General features: G+C 42.5%; 1 protein-coding gene across 7 annotated transcripts in view; it reads left to right on the top strand.

Annotated features, from left to right (window-relative positions):
• The window catches only part of LOC119976607 (arf-GAP with coiled-coil, ANK repeat and PH domain-containing protein 2-like), a 174338-nt gene that overhangs the window by 69492 nt on the left and 89931 nt on the right, over nt 1-14915 (top strand). For all 7 annotated transcript variants that reach the window (XR_005462949.1, XR_005462948.1, XM_038817221.1 and 4 more), the window contains exon 6: nt 10128-10311. Coding sequence is in view for 5 of the 7 variants with exons in the window: in XM_038817221.1 (XP_038673149.1) it covers nt 10128-10311 (184 nt within the window). In the remaining 2 variants the exon portion in view is untranslated. The remainder of the gene's footprint in view (nt 1-10127; nt 10312-14915) is intronic.

Below are 14915 nucleotides of genomic sequence, written 5' to 3'. Positions count from 1 at the left end.
TTGACCTATGCTTGCTGTGATTCAGAGGTCTCTGAGTCACTTCATAATTCTCAGTCTTCATGGTAGCTGCTCTTGCCGAGGTAACCTATTGTTCCACAAGGCACATTTTAATATTTAAAAAAAATATATTTTTATTCTTTTTTCTCACATTCTCCCAAATTTATACCCAACAATAATCAGTAACGAATGCAATGTCAATCTTCATATCAATGACAACAATCCCATCCTCCCACCAAACCCTAAACAGCAGCCCGCATGTTAACATAAACAAATAACAAAAAGGAATCCGGGATCACCCATAGTCACCATTAACCCGTACAGTCTCTTCTCCCCCCCCCCCCCCCTCTATCTCTCCCCCTCTCTCTCTCTCTCTCTCTCTCTCTCTCTCTCTCTCTCTCTCTCTCTCTCTCTCTCTCTCTCTATCTATCTATCTATCTATCTATCTATCTATCTATCTATCTATCTATCTATCTATCTATCTATCTATCTATCTATCTATCTATCTATCTATCTATCTATCTATCTATCTATCTATCTATCTATCTATCTATCTATCTATCTATCTATCTATCTATCTCTCTATCTCTCTATCTATCTATCTCTCTATCTCTCTATCTCTCTATCTATCTCTCTATCTCTCTATCTCTCTATCTCTCTATCCCTCTATCCCTCTATCCCTCTCTCTCTCTCTCTCTCTCTCTCTCTCTCTCTCTCTCTCTCTCTCTCTCTCTCTCTCTCTCTCTCTCTCTCTCTCTCTCTCTCTCTCTCTCTCTCTCTATCCATCTATCCATCTATCCATCCATCCACACTAATGGTCGATGTAATCCAATTCTCGAGAGTGCATAATGAATAACATCCATGAATTGGAGAAATCTTCCACCCTTCCCCTCAGTTCAAATGTGACCTTACCAAGAGTCAAGAATTCCAGCTGGTCCCCCCCGCCATGCCAGGGCACAGGATGAAAAGGTTGCTCTTATCCCATCAGGATCCGCTTTCGGGCGATCAACGAGGCGAAGGCTACAACATCTGCCTTCGCACCCGTTTGCAACCCGGCTGGTCCGACACCCCGACTATGGCCACCTGAGACCCCGGGTCCAGTTTTACGTGCGCCACTTTAGAAATTACCTTAAAAACTTCCTTCCAGTAATCCTCCAGCTTTGGACAGGACCAAAACATATGAACGTGGTTTGCGCCACTCCCCCCAAACATTCACACGCGTCTTCTACATCCTCAAAGAGCCGGCTCGTCCTTGAGGTGTGCTCAATATACCACCTTCAGCAGTATCAGCCCCAACCTCGCGCACGAGGTGGAGGCGTTCACCCTCCGGAGCACCTCCTACCAGATCCCCTCCTCCATACCCTCTCCCAACTCATCCTTCCACTTTGCCTTGATTCCTTCCAGGACCCCTTTCCTTTGGCAGGAAAATCGGCAGGCATTGGAAAATAAACACAAATCGTGGCAACACTTCCATTTTAACCGCCTGTACCCGACCCGCCAGCGACCAGTGACAGAGGGAGACCATCCCACCTTGCCAGATCAGCATTCACCCTCCCCACCAAACTAGAAATGTTGTACCTACGGAGCCCCACCCCCCATGACACATTTTAATATTGCAAGGGAGACCATTTTCACAAGTGCGCTTCTATCTTTAAAGTGTACACCCATCGATAGAATGCAATCTGTTTGACTCTTTCAGATTACAGATACATTTGCTTGGGCATTTTATGGTAATTTTGGAATTGCTGACCTACTGACAGGAGTTCATAAGCACTGAGTCGGTTTGTAATATGCAGTCGCTTCAGGGGCGACTGTGGTAAAGATCTCTTGGGGTTTCTTTTGTGAGCTTACTCTTGTCATTAACCACATTGATGTTATCTGCAAGGATATCCCAACTTGGGACAATAATTCGTGGGGATGTATAGTTTTGTATTTTGGAACAGTGTGAGGAGACAAGTGAAACCCCAGTGAGAATAGGCAGCACAGTCGTCGTGTAACAATTATGTATTAAATTAAGTACTATTAAATTAAATACGCACAAACAGGACCGCACAAACACTCCGCTAAGCCAATTAAGTAATGAATTACTAAACACACGGTTTATGTAAAAATTGTCCTCTGAACTCCTCAAGAGTTCCCCTTTTTCCCCCAACAACATCCAACTTAAATAGATCCATAAGTCAAAACCACCTTATAGTTACCACACAATACAGGGAGGATACTCAAGTCTGGGAAAATCCTTGTCCTGGTCTCGCGAAGATATTCAAACTGAAGGTTTTCTGCACTGCCTTGGCACGCATAGAGCCTTAGAAGTAAAACTTGGCCTCCAGGATGGTGCTGGAAACTGGCTTGCCTGCTTCTGAGGCTGCTCGGTCAACTGGTTTGCCTTGCTTCTGAGGGTCCTGGTAATTATGCCTTTATTCCCCTTTAATTTGGCCTTTGTTATTTGGTTATTTGCCTCCCTCAAATTCATTGACTCTAGAAATAAGCAGCGTATGTCTCACTGATCTTCCATTGGTTGAGATAATCTATTTCTACTAATAGGGGACTCACACCTGATTCTGTCTAGATGCCTGCTAATCTTGTTACTGGAGAGATGCATCTCATTCTGCCTTTTGTAGGCTGGCTATTGCTGTTGCTGGGTAGATTTATATCTGTTGCTCGGTTGCTGAGCATATTACATCCTTACAGTCTTGTTAATTTTGTGTTATTGCTGTTCCTTGACAAATCCACAACACCCTGGATCATCAATGTCCACACATTTGGGGTAAATGTAGCTGATCTTTTTCAAAAGCAGTAAAAAAAAATCAATCTTCATCTTCCTGTTCAAATTTGGGAAGAAATTTGGAGAATTAGAGTCTCTGGGTCTGTTTTGGGTCAGTGGGATTTGGGTTATCATTAGTCAGTGAGATTTCCCCCAGTAGCTTCACGCTGCTTTTGGTCTTTATCTCTCTGTTCTTGCAACTCCCAATTCCAACTTCTGTAGCAGAAAATTACATTTATCCCTTTCTTGGCTTGCCTGTCTTCCTTCCTTTCTTTCTGAGCTTGTCTTTCTAAGTGAAAGTCACTTGGGTAAAACTGATAAACATAGAAAATAGGTGTAGGCATAGACCATTCGGCCCTTCGAGCCTGCACCACCTTTCAACACGATCATAGCTGGTCGTGCAAATTCAGTATCCCACTCCTACTTTCTCTGCCTGTTCCTTGTTCCCTTTAGCTGCAAGGGCTACATCCAGCTCCCTCTTGAATATATCCAACAAACTGGCCCTAACAGCTTTCTATGGAAGAGAATTCCAGAACTTCACAACTCTCTTGAGAGGAGAAGGTCTTCCTCATCTTGATCCTGAATGGCTTACTCCTTATTCTTAGGCTGTGACCCCCTAGTTCTGGACGTCCCCAACATAGGCAACATTCTTCCCGCGTACAGCCTGTCCAGTCCCATTAGGATTTTATATGCTTCCATTAGATCACCCCTCATTTTTCTAAGCTCCAGTGAGTACAAGCCCAGTCGATCCAGTCTGTCTTTTGTCAATCCTGCCATCACAGGAATTAGTCTGGCGAACCTTCGCTGGACACCTTCAATCGCAAGAATGTCCTTCCTCAAACTAGACCAAAACTGCTCACAGTACTCCGTGTGGCCTCACCAAGGCCCTGTATAACTGCAGCAAGACATCCCTACTCCTGTACTCAAATCCTCTCGCTATGGAGGTCAGAATGCCATTAGTTAGCCTCACCACCTGCTGTACCTGCATTCCAACCTTCAGTGACTGTTCCACTATGACACCCAGGTATCTCATTGCCTTTCCCCTTTTCCTAAACTGCCACCGTTCAGATGACCTTCCATTCCTGTTTTTGCCATCAAAGTGGATAACCTCACATTTACCCACATATTTGCATTTGCCAAGTATTTGCCCACTCAGCCAGCCTGCCCAAGTCACGCTGCAGCCTCTGCATCCTCCTCACAGCACACTGCCACTCAGCTTAGTGTTGTCTGCAAATTTGGAGATATGCATGCAATTCCTTCGTGTCCCACTGGTCACTGTCTGCCACATTGAAAAGGACCCGTTTATTTCCACTCTGCTTCCTGTTTGCCAACCAGTTCACTATCCACATTAATACATTACCCCCAATACCATGAGTTTTACTTTTGCTCACTAATCTCTTGTGTGGGGCCTTGTCAAAAGCCTTTTGAAAGTCCAGATGCACAACATCCACTGGTTCCACCCTTGTCCACTCTACTGATCACATCATCAAAAGATTTCAGAAGATTTGTCGAGCATGATTTCCGTTTAGTGAATCCATGCTGATTAGGACCAATCCTATCCCCACTTGCCAAATGCTAAATTATCCCATCCTTTTGACCAGCATTTTCCCCACCACCGATGTCTGGCTAACCAGTCTATAATTCCCCGTTTTCTCTCCTTTTAAAAAATGTGGAGTTACATTAGCTACCCTCCAATCCATTGGAACTGTTCGGAGTCTATAGAATGCTGGAAAATGTAACCAACGCATCCACTATTTCTCGGGCCACTTCCTTAAACATCTCTGGGATGCAGAATATCAGATTTATTGGGATTTAATCCCATCAATTTCCCCAATACAATTTCCTGACTACTATGTATTTCCTTCAATTCCTCCTTCATGCTAGACCCTCTGTCCCCTGGTATTTCCAGAAGGTTATTTGTATCATCCTCAGCGAAGACAGATCCAAAGTATTTGTTCAACTGGTCTGCGAGCTCTTTGTTGCCCATTACTAAGGGACTAAAATATAAAAACAAAGATTAAACGGAGATAAATTAAAAAAGACTTGAAATTAAATTTCAGATCAGTTTCTGAGATATTGCAGACCTGTTGCTTGAGTTCTGTCTTTCTGAAGTGAAGGGGTGGAAACTTGAAGTTCGGTTTAGCAGCTGCAACGTCTTCTGCTGTTGACTGTCGATGGCACGGTAGCACAGTGGTTAGCACTGTTGCTTCACAGCACCAGGGACCCGGGTTTGATTCTCAACTTGGGTCACTGTCTGCACGTTCTCCCAGTGTCTGTGTGGGCTTCCTCCGGGTGCTCCGGTTTCCTCCCACAAAGTCCTGAAAGACATGCTGTTCGGTGAATTGGGCATTCTGAATTCTCCCTCAGTGTACCCGAACAGGCGCCGGAATGTGGTGACTAGGGGCTTTTCACAGTGGCTTCATTGTAGTGCTAATGGTAAGCCTACTTGTGACACCAATAAAGATTGTTATTATTAGTAACAGGTTTGCCTTTTCTGGTAAATTCAGCAGGTCAACAGGTCTTTGGGAGATGACAAATGTTTCCTATTGCTCACTAATTTGGTGGTTACAGAGCTTGAAAATTGCTGTAACTTAACAAGATAAATGAACTGTTGGCACAAATAGTGGATTGGATATGATTTGATAGCCGTTACTGAGACATGGTTGCAAGGAAATCAAAGTTGGGATATCAATATTCAGGGTTATTTGACTTTAATGAAGGGCGGGCAGGAAGGAAAAGGTGGTTGGGTAAGTTATCTAATAAGAGGAAATAAGTACCGTTCTGAAAGACCATCCAGACCAGGGTTTCTCAAAGTGTGGGTCGCGACCCACCCCGGTGTCAGAAGGGACATGGAGCTACGGGTCGCGAATGTTGTGTGTCTGGTCTCGGCACCGATTTCCGGGTCCTCCTGGTTTCCTGTCCTAGGATCACGCTGCTCTCCTGCTCAGGCCTCGTCGAGAAAATTTAAGGTAAAGTTTAAGTTGAAGAATTTTGTTTTGCAAATACCTCTCTAGATTTCCTCGTGATCGAGCAGGAATTTTAACTGCCATGTTTTCATGCAGCCGATAGCTTTATTTGAAAAGTAATTGTGACAGGATTTTGGGTTTGAATCCAGTCACAAGTACACTTCTCTCTCTGTTGTAATGATCCCATGGCGCTGTGCTGAAGACACACAAACAGTGGGAGTGTCACCCCGAGCACTGGCTATTTACCCGGGAACTGCAGCTTGGATAGGATATTTGAATTATTCTCAGCATTTAATTGGAGCTGAGTTGTGTGTCGACTTCTAGTTCAGGACCAGAGATTGTCATTAGTGAGAGAATAATGATCTCAACAAAAGGGTGACATCTCGTTACTGTTCCCTCCAGATTTAGTTTTTCTTTTGAAGAGGGGATGGAGGAATTACCTTTAACAGGCAACATGTACAGATTGTGTAAGAATTTGAAACCCTGTTCAGTCCAGCATAAGGAAGATTGGAATATAGGAACAGAAATAAACTATTCTTCCTCTTGTCTGTTCTGCCATTTAATGATATCGTGACTGGCCAGTATTTTAACTCCATTTACTCACCTTCATTTTATAATCCTTAAAATACTTACTAAACAAAAGCTGTCATTTTCAGCTTGGAAATTTGCTATTAACCCCCACCTTTAACAGTTGCTTATGGGAGAAAGTTCAATATTTCACCATCCATAATAATAATCTTTATTGTCACAAGTAGGCTTACATTAACACTGCAATGAAGTTACTGTGAAAATCCTCCAGTTGCTACATTCCGACCCTTGCTCGGGTACACTGAGGAAGAATTTAGAATGTGTCTAATTACCTAACAGCACGTCATTCGGGACCAAGGGAGGAAACCGGAGCATCCGGAGGAAATCCACGCAGGCACGGGGAGAACATGCAGACTCCACACAGACTGTGACCCAAGCCGGGAATCGAACCTGGGACCCTGGAGCTGTGCAGCAATAGTGCTAGCCACTGTGCTACCGTGCCGTCCCGCTAGAATGGCAGGGGATTGGGAAACTAAGCAGAGTGACGAGGGTAAGCGAAACAATGGCAGTAATAAAAAAAAAACCAGTAAAATGCAAAAACGGTAGACAGGGTAATCGAGAGCGAGACGCAAATAGGGCCACAGTACCAAGAAAGGTTAGGATGATCAAAAATGGCAAAAAGATAAGCCTAAAGGCGTTGCAACTTAATGCACAAAGCATTTGGAATAAGATGAGTCCCGAAGGTCGGCTGGTGTGAGTCCAGAAGATCTGCCAGTTGGGAAAAGTGGGTCCTGTGATAAAAATTTGAAAAACACTTAACTAGACTGACGATGTGATGTCGATTTCATAGATGATAGAATTTACAATGCAGAAGGAGGATAACCGGCCCATTGAGTCTGCATCTGCCCTTGGAAAGAGCACCCCACTTAAGCTCACACCTCCACCCTATCCACGTAACCCCACCTAACCTTTTTTGGACACTTGAGGTCAATTTAGCATGGCCAATCGCCTAACCTGCACATCTTTGGACTGTGGGAGGAAACCGGAGCACCCGGAGAAACGCACGCACACACGGGCAGAACGTGCAGACTCCGCACAGACAGTGACCCAAGCTGGGAATTGAACCTGGGACCCTGGAGCTGTGAAGCAACTGTGCTAACCACTGTGCTACCGTGCTGCCCATCTGGGTGAAAGTGAAGAATAACAAAGGAAGGGAGTGGTAGGAGTATCATAAAGGTCCCTGAAAAGTAACCACACAGTAGGAATGAGTTTAATTAAGGAATAACAAATGCATGTAATAAGGTCACTGCATTAATCATGGGTGACTTTAATTTTCACATAGATTGGGTTAATCAAATTGGAAACGGCAGCCAAGAAAATAAATTCATAGAGTGCATTCGGGATGGTTTCTTGGAGCAATGGTTATGGAGCCAAATGGGGATCAGGCCATTTTGGATCTGGTAATGTGTAATGAAGTAGGTTTAATAAATGATCTCAAGTTCAAGGATCCCCATGGAAATCGTGATCACAGTATGATTTAATTCAGCTCCGTTTTGAATAATGTGTACAGTTTTGGACCCCTTATTTATGGAAAGATATATTATCATTGCAGGCAGTACTAGGGAGGTGTACTGGGATGACCCCGGGTATGGATGGACTGCCAAATGAGGAAAGATTAAGCAGGTTTGGGTCTGTACACCCTGAAGTACAGAGAATGAGAGGTTATGTGATTGAAATATAAGATTCTTTGTGGGTTAGACAGGGTAAATGTTGGGAGGATGTTTCCACACATCCAGGGGACATAATTGCAGAATAAGGGGGCGCTCATTTAAGACAGAATTGAGGAAGAATTTCTTCTGAGTGGTGTTGGGAAATTTTTACCCCAGGAATCTGGAGGGTGAGTCACTTGAACATTTTCAAGGCTGAGATCGATTAGGTTTTTAATCAGTAGTGGAATTAAGTATTCAGCAGATAAGGCAGGAAAGAAGACTTCGTATCATAATCACACTTTCAATTTTCATGCAGTTCAGCCTGTTTGTAGATTTACTCCACTGAGCATGCACATATGCTGACATGGGCAATCCTTATGTAAGCATCTCTCATGACCGCTTGTGTCTTTTCCCATTGGTATAACAGTTACACAACTCGCACAAAGGAAATGAAAGTAGTTGATTTCAAAAGCTTTCTTTGAATTTTATTGACAGCCATTGAATGTAGTGAGATGGTGGTGCATGCAACTTACTGACTGTGTTCGTCCTTTTCTCGTGTAATTTGAAACTACTAGTCCTGTTGCCCGTGCCCTTTCATTATATCCCTGTGTTTTCAAATATTTGTCTCATCTGCCCTTGACAGTTGTAATTTCTTCCTCAACCACTCCTCGCTCCAGCACCACCTAATCTTGCAAAGCATTCAGTGCTCCAGCACCTCCTAACCTTTTGATAATTTTAAATTGAGGAACTTCCCTCACTGACTCATCAAGAAGAGGAAATACAGTGAAAAGTGTCCAAATAGACACTACCCATGGTCCCAAATATCTGCCATAGATGTAGGCTAAAATTGCTAGGGGCTCAAAATGGGGAAAATGATGAATGAAATTTGGGGAGAGATAAGAAATAGAGGCCTGGAGGGAAAAGTGAGGAATGGAGACTCGGGGCTGGAGGAAATGGAAGTAGAGATGGGGAAGTGGGGATGGTGTGTGGGTGAGGTGGAAAGAATGATTTCCCCTTTGTGTGTGCACAAGCGGTCTGCTGGTTCTTGAAACTTCTCACAAAACGACCAGTAACAATTCTTGGCTACAGGGGACAAAGTTTTATAAAGTTGTAGAAGTTAAATGATCTGGAGGCATGTCAGATGTCATCTTATTCCTCCAGGAATGTCTGTAACCAGAGTTGGCAAGTATTGATGAGCTGCTAACAGCCAACCCACCACCCCAACACTTGACGTTGGCAATTGTAGTAGACAGAAAGAATGGTCCCATGAATGCAGGCATCATGTCTAAAGGATATTCCCAGAAAGAGGGCAAACAGAAGAATGAATGTTGCAGGAGATGTAACCTATGCTGCAATATTGGCTTATCCAGTTTTCTGCACATAGTGGCCATTTTGAAAATAAGGACACCTGAAAATAAAGGATACAGCATGCAAGCCCCTTAGTTGCACGAGCATACACGTTTCACTTTTGTCTGTTCCTTATTCATCACTTGAAACCAGTCATAATTGTTTAGAGAGGTCTATTAAAAATTCCATCCTGGCCCCCCTCTCCTGCAGTGGAAATAAGTCCTAGCATTTCAAGTTGATATGCATAATATGATTGCTAATTCTTGGTATGCATCTAGTGAATCAACGTTGTATGCTGTCAATAGTTTTAATATATTTTCCATGATGATGGTTATCCAAAATTGCAAAAGAGTATTTTGGTCAATGTCTTTTGCAAATTTACCAATATCTCTTGAGAGCTATGTTCTCCCTATTGGTTGTTTTTAAAAAAAATATTTCATTACATTTTTTAAGGTATTTACTTGCACAGTTTCAGTAACTTTATATTTACATTTCTTGTTTTCCTCTCGGAGACTATTAGTTTACTTTACATTAAGTTCTTTTAAAAAACATTCATTAGTGTCTTTAGAATGGGAATTGAACGTTGTATTTTTAATTCATGGCTTAATTCCTTCATGTATTTGAAGCCTTTTTTGACTTTAGTAATTTGTGAAGAAATTACATCCGAAAGGTCCTATATTTGTTTCGTAGGCAGATAGATTGTATGTGTTCCAGTTGCAACGGAAAATATTTTAACATCACAACAACAGATGATTAGGTGGCCATTTATCTCATTGTGTATGTGACACTTTGTGTGCATCTATTTATCTTTTTCAGTGATCTTAGAAAATTTAAAGATGCAAAAAAGCAGTTTGACAAGGTCAGTGAAGAGAAAGAAAATGCGTTGGTTAAAAATGCTCAAGTTCAAAGAAATAAGCAGCATGAAATGGAAGAGGCTACAAACATCCTAACAGCAACACGCAAATGCTTTCGGCATATAGCACTGGACTATGTTCTGCAGGTATAACTTCTCATCTAATATGGAGACTTTGACTTATTGAAGTAATTAATTTATTTTCATTTATTCAGAACTAAGATGTATATGTTTATTTGATGCAACCTTAGTAAAATAATAAAAAATACACAATTGCACAAACTTAGAAAAAGGATGCCTTTCACGACATATTTTACATCACTGTTGATATAGACTGTCTAATTACATATTTAACATTAACCTGTTGCACTACAAAACCCACTTAAACCTATGCACAAGTTTGCCTTGACTGTTAAATTTATCCTCGGATGCTTCAAATGCACAAAGGCACCCTAAAAAAATGTTGATGGTGTTTTATAGTTTGACATTCAACCATAAAATCAGCTGATTAACACAGAATAATAATTGTTATTTCCATGTAACATCTTGTATTGTGTCTCTGATCTTTTATATTCCTCTTTCCCCCCCCCCCCCCCAATGAAACGTGTGTGTGTGTGTGTTAGCTCTAGAATCGCCAACAAAAGTAAATCAAGGAAATTGCTAATCGACAATCCTGCTCCCACAGTCATCTGAATTAGACAACAGTATAGTTATGCATATTTGTTGTGGCCTTATCTTTCCGAGGTAAAGTTATTCAATGCCATAATTTATGATTACAAGGGTGAAGGAGGGGAGTCAATTTTGGGGTGATTGAGGAGTGGATCAGAAGGCAATGCTAAAGTGGAATGGGTATATGTGTTTGGTGATGGCATCACATTGGAGGTGAATATGGAGGCTAATGGCTTGGAAGGTGATGTCAGAGGGAACCCTATCATAGATTTGGGAGACAAGGGAAGGAGTGAGGGAGGAAGTGCAGGCATCACGTCTAAAGGAAAAAAGTCTAGCTAATTTGAGTAATCAAGAGGGATATTCCCAGCAATTTAAACTCAAGTTTTATTTAAATTGGAAACTCCGACCGTAACCTTTTATATTGTAAAGTAGTGTTCAAACTGGACCTATTAACATGGAGTATAAGCAGACCTGAAATTTGCATCACCTGCTACCAGTTCAAAGCAATGAACTCATTTCAATTCCTGACTAATATGTTTTAACAACAATTATAGCATAGTTTTGACTCCTTTTAATTCTAGATTTGATTCAGATCACCATCAACACCAAAATTTGATGAACAGACTGTTCTCCTCCTGTTGATTGGCTTTTGGCTTCAATAAGTGAGCTGGCATATATTACAAAGCAGGTCAGAGCTTCAGAGCTTTATTCCGACTCTTAAACAACAAAACAAAATGCTTAATCCATGAAATTCTCAGAAAGGAGTAATGTTGTAGAATATATTTCTGTTTCTGATTAGACTTGATATAAGTTGAAAGTATTTCAAAACAAAATTAGTTACCAGCCCTGTTCCAAGTGAAAGGCAGGTATCCATGTTTTGCAGGTAACTCATTGTGCAGGAGTGCTTCGCTGATGTAATTTTTAGTCCGCAGTATTTTGCAAGGGGAATGGTATTTACATTTAAAACTGATTACCTAGGCGGAATAGTGGCGCAGTGGTAAGCACTGCTGCCTCATGGCACTGAGGACCCAGGTTTGATCTCGGCCCTGGGTCACTGTCCGTGTGGATGTTTGCATGGGGATGTTTGCGCATTCTGCCTGTGTTTGCATGGGTCTCGTCTTTTATTGGAAATGGTCAATGTCTGGCACTTGTGTGGAACGAATGTTACTTGCCACTTATCAGCCAAGCCTGGATATTGTCCAGGTCTTCCTGCATTTGCACGTGGGCTACTTGTGTCTGAGAAGTCGCGAATGGTACTGAACATTATGCAATCATCAGCAAACATCTACCACATCCGACCTTATGTTGGAAGCAACATCACTGATGAAGCAGCTGAAGGTGGTTGGGCTAGGGTACAATCCTGAGGAACTCCTGCAGTGATGTCATGGGACTGAGATGAGTGACCTCCAACAGCCACAACCAGTGGAGAGTCGTGTCACTCCAGCTTTGCTAGGGCACCTTGATGCTATTCTCGGTCAAATGTTGCCTTGATAACCAGGGCAGTCAATCTTGCCTCACCTCTGGAGTTGAGTTTTTTTGTCCATGTTTGAACAAAGGCTGTAATGAGATCAGGAGCTAAGTGACCCTGGCATAGATGGAAGGTTAGCTAGCTAACAGGAAACCAAGTTTGCTACGTATGCCTCGGGGATCAGTGCTGGGGCCCCAACCGTTTACAATTTATACAGATAACTTGGATGAAGAGACCGGAAGTATGGTTGTTAAATTTGCTGACGACATAAAGATAGACAGGAAAGTAAATTGTGCTCGGGAATGTGGGCAAATATGAAATTGTCCATTTTGGCAGTGAGCATACAAAATAAGCTTATCATCTAAATGGTGAGAGATTGGTGCAGAGGGTTCTGGGTGTTCTTGTGCATGAATCACAAGTGTGGTAATACAGGTACAGGAAGTAATTAGGAACGCTAAGAAAATGTTATTGTTTATTGTGAGGGGAATTGATTACAGAAAAAATGCTCCAGTTGTACAGAACATAATAATCTTTATTGTCACAAGTAGGCTTACATTAATACTGCAGTGAAGTTGCTGTGAAAAGCCCCTAGTCGCCACATTCTGGTGCCTGTTCAGGTACATAGAAGGAGAATTCAGAATGTCCAAATTACCGAACAGCACATCTTGTGGACTTGTGGGAGGAAACCGGAGCACGCGGAGGAAACCCACGCAGACATGGGGAGAATGTGTAGACTCCACACAGAAAGGGACCCAAGCCGGGATTCGAACCTGAGACCACAAAGAACAAAGAAAATTACAGTACAGGAACAGGCCCTTCGGCCCTCCAAACCTGCACTGACTATGCTGCCCGCCTGAACTAAAGCCTCTCACCCTTCCGAGGACCATATCCCTCTATTCCCATCCTATTCCTGTATTTGTCAAGATGCCCCTTAAAAGTCACTATTGTATCTGCTTCCATTACCTCCCTTGGCAGCGAGTTCCAGGCTTCCACCATCCTCTGTGTAAAAACAAAAAAGAAAGAAAGATGTGCCTCGTACATCTCCTTTTAAACCTTGCCCGTCACATCTTAAACCTGTGTCCCTTAGTAATTGACTCTTCCACCCTGGGAAAAAGCTTCTGACTATCCACTCTGTCCATGCCCCTCATAATCTTGTAGACTTCTATCAGGTTGTCCCTCAACCTCTGTGGTTCCAGTGAGAACAAACCAAGTTTCTCCACCCTCTCCTTATAGTTAATGCCCTCCATATCGGGCAACATCTTGGGAAATCTTTTCTGTACCGCCTCCAAAGCCTCCACATCCTTCTGGTAGTGTGGCGACTTGATTCAAACCTTTTAAGATCCTGAGGGATATTTACAGGTGGATGTGGAGAGGATGTTTTCTCTTGTCGGAGAATGTAGTGCCGGGGGTCTCTGCTTAAAAATAAGGATATTTTATTTTCTCTTGAGAGTTGGGAGCAGTAGGAGCAGAGCCGTTGACTCTTTTTAAGGCTGAACTGGATAGATTCTTGATTAACAAGGGGGGTGAAAGGATATCGGATAGGCAGGAATGTAGAGTTGACGTTAAAATCAGGTCAGCCATGGTCTTACTGAATGCTGGAACAGGCTCAAGGGGCCAAATGGCCTACTCTCCCTCATTTGTATGTTTACTTTTTAAATATTGTTCTGATAATGGTATTGTTGCCATATCTTGTAGCTGTGATACAATCAGCATAATCCTCTTCTATGAAACAGATCTGATGAGAGCAGAAATGTTTCATTAGAATGTTGTTCGACTAATTTAGTAACTATACCTTTAATTTAAGCTGTTGATGGGCAGCTTTTTTTGTTGCAGATTCTATAATTTGTGAAAGAAATATCTTTTGTGACAAAAGTGGCCCTTTTGAATTTTTCTGATTGTTTGCTGGCTGAATTTGCTCCCAGACCTCCAAGTACAGTTCTCAGTTCAGTCAGCGGAAGGCATCCTGAGGATATTTTCTCGCCTCCATGTGGAAGCAATTGGCATCTGTCATGTGTGGGCGTGTGAATTTGGGCCAGAAAGTTGCAGCGTGGGAGATCATGGGTATCAGTGAGCTGTCTTGAAAGAGAGTGCCAGACTAGTTCAGTCACTTTTTCATTCTGGACATTAAGTAACTGAAGAGCTTCTATTTTTAAACGACAGTCCTTGCCTCAGGTTGTGGAGATGCCGGCATTGGACTCATTCACCTGAGGACGGAGCAGCTCTCCGAAAGCTAGTGATTTGAAACAAACCTGTTGGACTTTAACCTGGTGTTGTAAGACTTCTTACTTGCCTCAGGTGGCAGAGATGTAAATTATAGAGACAGATGACTGAGCCACTCAGTATTGGCTCTTGAAATCTGAGGCACTTCCTTTCTTCTGGGCTCTAATCATATTACTCAACCACCTCATTAATAAGAATAATCTTTATTATTGTCGCAAGTAGGCTTACATTAAGTTACTGTGAAAATCCCCGAGTCGCCACACTCTGATGCCTGTTCGGATACACTGAAGGACAATTCAGAATGTCCAAATTACCTAACCACCTTGGGACTTGTGGGAGGAAACAGGAGCACCCGGCGGAAATTCACGGGAGAACGTGTAGACTCCGCACAGTC

The sequence above is a fragment of the Scyliorhinus canicula genome, chromosome 13 (genome assembly GCF_902713615.1).
Source record: "Scyliorhinus canicula chromosome 13, sScyCan1.1, whole genome shotgun sequence".
In the NCBI taxonomy this organism is placed as follows: Eukaryota; Metazoa; Chordata; class Chondrichthyes; order Carcharhiniformes; family Scyliorhinidae; genus Scyliorhinus; species Scyliorhinus canicula.
The sequence above is the reverse complement of the archived record's forward strand: the minus strand, read 5'-3'. Positions and strand labels throughout refer to the sequence as shown.